The sequence below is a fragment of the Diospyros lotus genome, chromosome 3 (genome assembly GCF_014633365.1).
Source record: "Diospyros lotus cultivar Yz01 chromosome 3, ASM1463336v1, whole genome shotgun sequence".
In the NCBI taxonomy this organism is placed as follows: Eukaryota; Viridiplantae; Streptophyta; class Magnoliopsida; order Ericales; family Ebenaceae; genus Diospyros; species Diospyros lotus.
The window spans coordinates 8,020,371-8,027,449 of NC_068340.1; the positions used below are offsets into that span (position 1 = coordinate 8,020,371).

Consider the following 7,079-nt stretch of genomic DNA (forward strand, 5'->3'; position numbering starts at 1 on the left):
TGATTAACAAACGCCCCCTAAAAAGAAATATCATTACTTTTTTAAAAAAAATTCTTTTTTTTATTTTCTATTTCTTAATTTCTAAAAAATCTTTTTTTTTTATTTTTTTAATTTACTAGATGGAGAGAGAGAGAGAGAGAGAGAGAGAGAGAGAGTAAAATAATTGAAGGTTTAAAAAAAAAAAATGGATCCGCCCGATCCAAATCTGTCCCGTTCAAATGTAAATGAAGCAGATCAAAATTGGATTTGATGGATCCAAACCATTTACAGACCTCTATAAGCATTCATTCTTTGATAATCAGAATCCACTAAGAAGCAAATCCTAGACCCAGTTGTGGATTATCATTGTAATTGTCTCATTGATCTAAGACCTCATTCATATCCATGAATATAATCATAATCGAACACCAATCTACAATTATAATTCCGTTCTCATTCATATGCAGGTATAAGAAGCAGCTACAATACATACAATCTCTTCTTGCATTCACCACCATTCCTAACAATGACAATATTCATAAGCCTTGAGAACACTGGGTAAAATTGTAAAATCTCCAAATTCATCTTGAATTTTAATCATATCTGTTAGGTTATTATATCTTATATTCTCTGTAAAGACTTAATTAAATTTCTTCAATCTTTTGTTATAAATTTCTCTATTTTATTCAGTTATTTAATGGGTGTTGCTTAGAATTTTCATCTCACCTATTAAAACCATTTTAATCATAATTCCTGCATTTTGGCATACACGTTGATTATAACATTCTCATTCCAACTGTACTAATATTATGGGTTTAAAGTGGGAACAGATATAACTGGAAAGAGCACAGGGAGGTGAATACTTATTTATATTCAAACAATCCGTAGCAACATGATCAACAACCACCTAGTTAAGTTACAGATCACTAGTAGTCATTTGCTAGAGAGTTTCACAAGGTTATGTTGTGCTTAAGCCATGCCTCCGCTGGCTGCCGTTCTGATTATCTGAAACAGAGCTGGAAGAAGAGAAAAAAGGGGAAAAAAAAAAAAAAAGGGTACCCATAAGTGACTTATCATAACAGATACACATCAAAGTTTCAGAATTTCTAGATAAGCTATGAGAACTAGGTTGAAAAATTTTGTTTGAAATTATTTCCTCATATTTTGAAAAGATGTTAGTAATCAAAGAAAGGATAACTTTTTCAGAATTATCTACTTTTTCAAATATGTTGAGAACCCAAAGATGTTAACCAAAGTATGAACAACAATAAGAAGGATATAAGGAGGACTCTTACATGATCCAATGACAACAAACATGAAAAAGCCGAGGAGAATAGGGCCAACAGGGTAGTCCTTTCCCTTTTTCGCCGTCGACTCAGGCACAGCTCCCCTCTTGGTAATGTTCTTCTCAAATCTGTCCACTTTCCTATCAGCAAGTCGTCTTGAGGTCGTCTGCAATTATGCAATTCATGGCAGTGTTGTCAAACAATGGAATCCTTACATTTTATGACCAAACGGGCAAAATTTCAGTTCTGGGAACAACATTATAGAGATACAAACAACCAAATGAGAGGAATGCATTCTACGGATGAGATTTAGAGTTCCTAGATATGCAAATCACATTTAAGGGCTCAACTTTGGGTCTAAAAGAATAGCAAAGTTCCCAACTTTTTCCAGATAACAAGCAAAGAAATTTTTTTGTTCCCTTTGGGACTTTGAAAGACCTTATCCTTTTGGCATTTAAAAAGCAAACCTGGATACCCACAGTGGAAAACACAATTTTAGTATCTCTGCCAATATTTCACATCAAGACAGAAAATGGTAAAGCCAGTAAATTCATCCTAAAATTTCTTGTGGGCTAGCGTTGTTTCTTTCTTCTGTAAATGGTATAAAAGCAACCCTGTTAATGCCTCCACTAGAAAGGTTAATAAAGTGAGGCTCAAAATCAAACATGGAGAAATACAGCATTTTCCCCAAATTTACACGAGGAAATGATAATAAACATAACAAGGGCCAAAAAATTTGCACCCTCGCAATCAAATTGGAAAATACAAGTACCCATGTCTTTATCTAGAAACTCACACAAAATCAATAACATTTTGCAATGAATTGAGGTAAATAGGTCAGATATTTTTATCAAACACTAGGCGAGCCAACATGGTGGTCGTAAATCATAGCACAATATTGCAATCTTTCATTCTCTAACTCCCACGTGCATATCAAAAGATGGGCAATCAAATATATTCCAGGAAAGATTGACATCCCCGATACAAGGTTGTAAAATATTCATATATGCTATAAAGAATGGATTATTAGAGCATTTATCAAATTCAGAATTCCAAAACGTAAGAAAAAAAAGGGGGAAGGAAATAGAAAACAAGGCATGAAGAATTACCATGTTCAGATGAACAGTTGACAACAGTTGGCGGAAAACTATTGGATCCCGGGAACGCCGGAAAAAATTTCCGGCGATTCTGTCTCTTCACCCTCTCCGGCTAATATGAAGGACACCAGTTTGAACTCTCTCTCCGGCTAACAAGGTTTCCTGCGTGTGGCCATATATATATATATATATGTATGTATACATGCCAATCAAAGACTTATTCCTGATTGGCTGAAACAAATTAATAGGACACCTGTCGGATAATGATTGGTAGGAACAAGTAGGATGGAAGGCGTGTCGCATAATGATTGGCGGCGCCACATGAATCCGCGTAATTATTATTTACTCCAATAAAATCGCTATTGAATTACTGGCTGCTCTCAAATTTGAATAATATATTTTTTTTATATCAAAAACTAATATAGTCCGTGTAATGCTCACTATATTTATTTATTATTTAATTTAATTCAAATTATATAAATATAGATTATTACATATTTTATAAAATTAATTAATTATCTATATATTTTATAAATTTTTCTAAAATTGCTGGAAGAACCCTTTTAATATGTATTTTTTATGTAAGTTTCATAATCTAAATTACACAATATAAATGTTTAAATATAGGAATTAAAATTTAATTTGAAAATTTCAATTTCAAATTTCATGGTGAAAGACATTTAAAAATAAAAAAATATATAATATTTTTAAAAAGAAAGTTGACCAAGTTGGGACAACTAATTTAGCCTGCATATCAAGCCTATGTTGGTTTAGGTGGGCTTCTGGGCCAAGCTGGGCCCGTCTATCAACAAATGGGTCTGATGTGGCCCAACTAATTTATTAAATGGGTCAGATCGAGTTGGGCTTGACCCATATAATAGCCCAATTGTAGGAGTCTGGAGCTTACCATTTAGTTTTAGTTTTATATATACTACCATTTGTTGTCATTGTATTTACCATTAATTGCTGACAATGAGGTGGAAAACAATTCTCAACGCAGACCCCCACATCCACATGGACAGCTATTTCATTTGCATAACTTATCATCTCATTTTTATTTTTATTTTGTTGCCAACTGATTTCCAAAAATTCACACCTAACTCCTCCAATCATCAATAAACAGACAATTTTGTTTTGCTCATCATTATAAGCAGCCAACACTAACAGGATTAAACAATAGTCTATGATTGAATTGAAACTAAAAGTTAGATGCCCCTGTTAATAAAGTTAAAAATTAAGTCTAAAAATCTAAAAACACGATAAATGTTAAATACTTTTCCCTTGTAGAAAGTAAAAACTTTGCCAAATATTAAGACTCTCGTGAGAATAAATCATGAAATTTCACATTGTTGTTATTGAGATATAATAATTAAAATTTATATAACGAGAGAAGCTCTAAGAATCGACAGAGCTTGGCGACGGAATAAGGCTTGTATGGGAGAAAGTTATTCAGGAGAATTGAATTAGGCCTTGGAGAAGACTTGCAAGGCAAAAAACAAGTTAGAAGGTACACATGGACTTCTCTCGCAGGATCCCTTTGATGCTTAAATCAAAGAAAGTTGTGGTGAAGTTCAAATACAGATGAAATTATGCAAGAATGTGTGATAGGATGTAATGGAGTGTTGTCCGATGTTTCTTTAGGAGAACTTGTGTTGTCGATGGGGGGAAGAAGAAAAGATCCTAAATATGAGAGGTCGAGGACTATTTATAGCCAATGGTTGGTGACTGGGACACATGACACGCACATGCGAGGGTGCGCTGCCCTTCTGGATGGGAGAAGTAGTGTTTTCAGGGAGAACTTCTTCAGGGAGAACCCCCTCCAGGAGGACATCTTCTCCTGAGTATGATACATTTTCCAAGAGAACTCCTCCTTCCTTCGCAGGAGGATAGGTTACAACTATGGCTTTCTACTCTTGTCTTTGATTGAAAGTTAAAAAGAAAAAGTAGAGTTATCTTGGAGAAATTGTCAATTACTTCGGTTGAGTGCTCAAGCTTTTACTATATGCATGTAAAATGCCGATGGCATGATAGGAAAATAACTAATGTTAAGCTATGAGGTGAGGTAGGGTTACTTGACACCTTGATTTCACATAGGAATCATCATGTGTGCAACACAATTGCCTTGTATAGTGTGTTTACAACTTCATGTCATGATGATATATGAAAAATCCTGGGTTCCCCTAAGGGAAGGCTGATTTTACTCAAGCTGGTGTGAGATATATGCATATGAAGAATATTTACATTATAGAAACACTCGTAAAAATACCTTGCAGAAGTAATCGTAAACATATGCGATTACGAATAACTCTTAGTAAGCTGTATCTTTGCTCAGGTGAAGAGAGCAAGATCTTGAGTGCTTTAGCTAACATTGACCCTCATCTTTTTTTTGGTGTCCTTAACATGTGACTAGGATAGATATTTACTCAAATGTTATTTCTTCTTTATTTTCCTTGAGTTTTGACGTGTAGCTCTCTTATCATTTGAATATGGCTCAGCGTTCAATTTTTTCTTTCCTTTCCATTCATTTGCATCATTAACTTTTGTTGCATCTAAATGTTAGTTTACCACAAGGCATAAAGAAAATAGCTAATTAAATGTATGTTAATGAATCAGCTGAAGCCGAGATAACCCTTTATGTCAGTGGGCTCGTTATGGGTCTTATTTTGACTTTAGGGTTTTCCTTATCTGAGGGTTGAATTGCCAAGTTATATTGCATGACAAACCATGGGTGATTTTATTCTATCTCAACAAGCTAACAATTTATACCTTTTTCATTGTTGGGTAGAACAAGCTAGCTTGCTAGCGGGACGTCTTTTAATTCCATGATAGCCAAGTTAAACAAAACGTACTATCCATGGGACAGTTTTTTTAATTTCTTCATTGTTAGGTAGAATAAGTTAGCTTTCTACCAGGACAACCTTTAATTCCATGACTGTTGGGATAAACAAAGAATAGTGTTTGTGGGACAATTTTTAATTTCTTAATTGCTGAGCAGAACAAGTTAGCTTGCTAGCGAGACAACTTTTAATTCCATGACTACTGGGCTAAACAAAGCTTATTATCTATAAGACAATGAGTCTTTTATCTTTTTATGGGGTGAGGACTTACAATTGGTCGGCAGGCTTGGTCATGCACCTTTCTTTTGTCTTAAAAAGTAAGACATACAAATGAAGATAACAGTGCCAAATGTGCTTATGTCCACGGTGCCATTTTGGGCTCATTATAGTATGACTTGGTAGGTCGGGTTGTTATCTAGGGGAGGAGCTTGTTTATCATCCCTTCTCTTCTTAATGGGCCTTTGATCTTACATTTCTTGCCTTTTTAACCTCTATTTCCTTCTTCAAGGCTCTTTATCATCCCCTTCCTTTGTTCTTATGTATCTTTTCAGGTAGCCTTCTCAAATGAGTACCTCGATTTGATTTTTGAGCTCCTAACATTGGTTAGTTGTGTGACCACGTGCTCTATGGTATCTGCAATATGCCTTCCTATTCTTTCCTGTAAGTTGATCTGTCTTTTTCAGGAGTATGATGAGGCTAGATCCCTCTATAGTTTCCAGAATCACAGAGCGGGGTTTATTGAGCTTGGCATAGTGGTGGAACTATGATATAGATCTATTGGGTTTCCTAGCCAGGTCTTATCATCAGCTAGTTCCTTCCTCAACATCTTTGTCTTTCTTTTTTCTGTCTTTTTCTTCATTTACTTTGATTGTTCTCATGATCTCTGACTGTAGTACATATTTATTGGTCCTTACAAACAAATATACTAAGGTAGTGTGGGTTAGTCTAGGGCCAGGGACTCTTGCAAGGGAAGGGATCGCATCCTTTAAAGCATAACAACCAATGCCATTCCAACTTGTAGGTCCCAAATCTTGAGAGTTGCATTCCAAAACATATCCATATACTGTCGGATGGATTATCTGCCACCTTGTTGAACACTAACGTAAGTAGCATCCTTCTTTTTTTAGTTGTTAATCATAAACGCTTTTATAAATTTAAACCTTAATTACTTAAATGATGATATCGACCTTTCGGGTAAGCCGTTGAACCATGCTCAAGCATGCCCTGTTAATGTTAGGGGAAGGCTCAGCATATTATTTCATCTTCCCATCTATGGAGTAACATGAGAGAATCGTAATTCTAAATGTGGTTATAAGGGTCATCCTTGCTCAAATAGGTAGCTAAGGCATTTTGAATTTCCTCAGTAGAGGCCTACCCATTACGACGGGGTAAATAGGATTCTTTGTCGAGGTTGATCCTCAAATGATGGCAACAATCCCTTTTGCTTCAAGATTTCAATCACTTTCTTCATTTCAACTGTTTCCAGGGCGCTGAACGTTGAAGGTTTCTTCCTCAATAAACCCCTTGGTGTGATTTGATCTGCATCAGTAGGCATGTTTGCCATGGTTTCTGAACTCTTCCTTTTTTTAGGGCTTAACTTATTAACATCCGATCTTTCACGATTCTTCTCTCTATCTCAATTTTGAAGCTAGTAAGGAGGGAAAGCCTAAGAATGTGTCCTTTAAGGGGGAGACCTTGATTGAGTCCTTTAGGAGAGGATAACAATTGAGTCTTTTAATGGCTTCTTGTTCGGGGCATTACTATTGCTTGACTCGATTAATGATGCGCTATGTTGAGTCTAGATAGGAGAGGTAGAGGGGCAGCGTCCCCTACAAGGGCTTAGGGGTAATGCCCCTGAAACCTAAACAAAAACTTATCTT

At 35.6% G+C, this 7,079-nt stretch overlaps 1 protein-coding gene across 1 annotated transcript; it reads right to left on the minus strand.

Moving 5' to 3' along the window:
* Positions 1-812: 812 nt before the first annotated feature.
* LOC127797729 (uncharacterized) lies at positions 813-2,532 on the minus strand. Its single transcript, XM_052330856.1, has 3 exons — positions 2,375-2,532; positions 1,275-1,431; positions 813-995 (listed from the first exon to the last, which is right to left on the minus strand). The coding sequence occupies exons 1-3, from the start codon at positions 2,375-2,377 to the stop codon at positions 949-951; spliced, it is 207 nt and encodes a 68-aa protein (XP_052186816.1). The 5' UTR covers positions 2,378-2,532; the 3' UTR covers positions 813-948.
* Between the last annotated feature and the right edge of the window lie 4,547 nt (positions 2,533-7,079).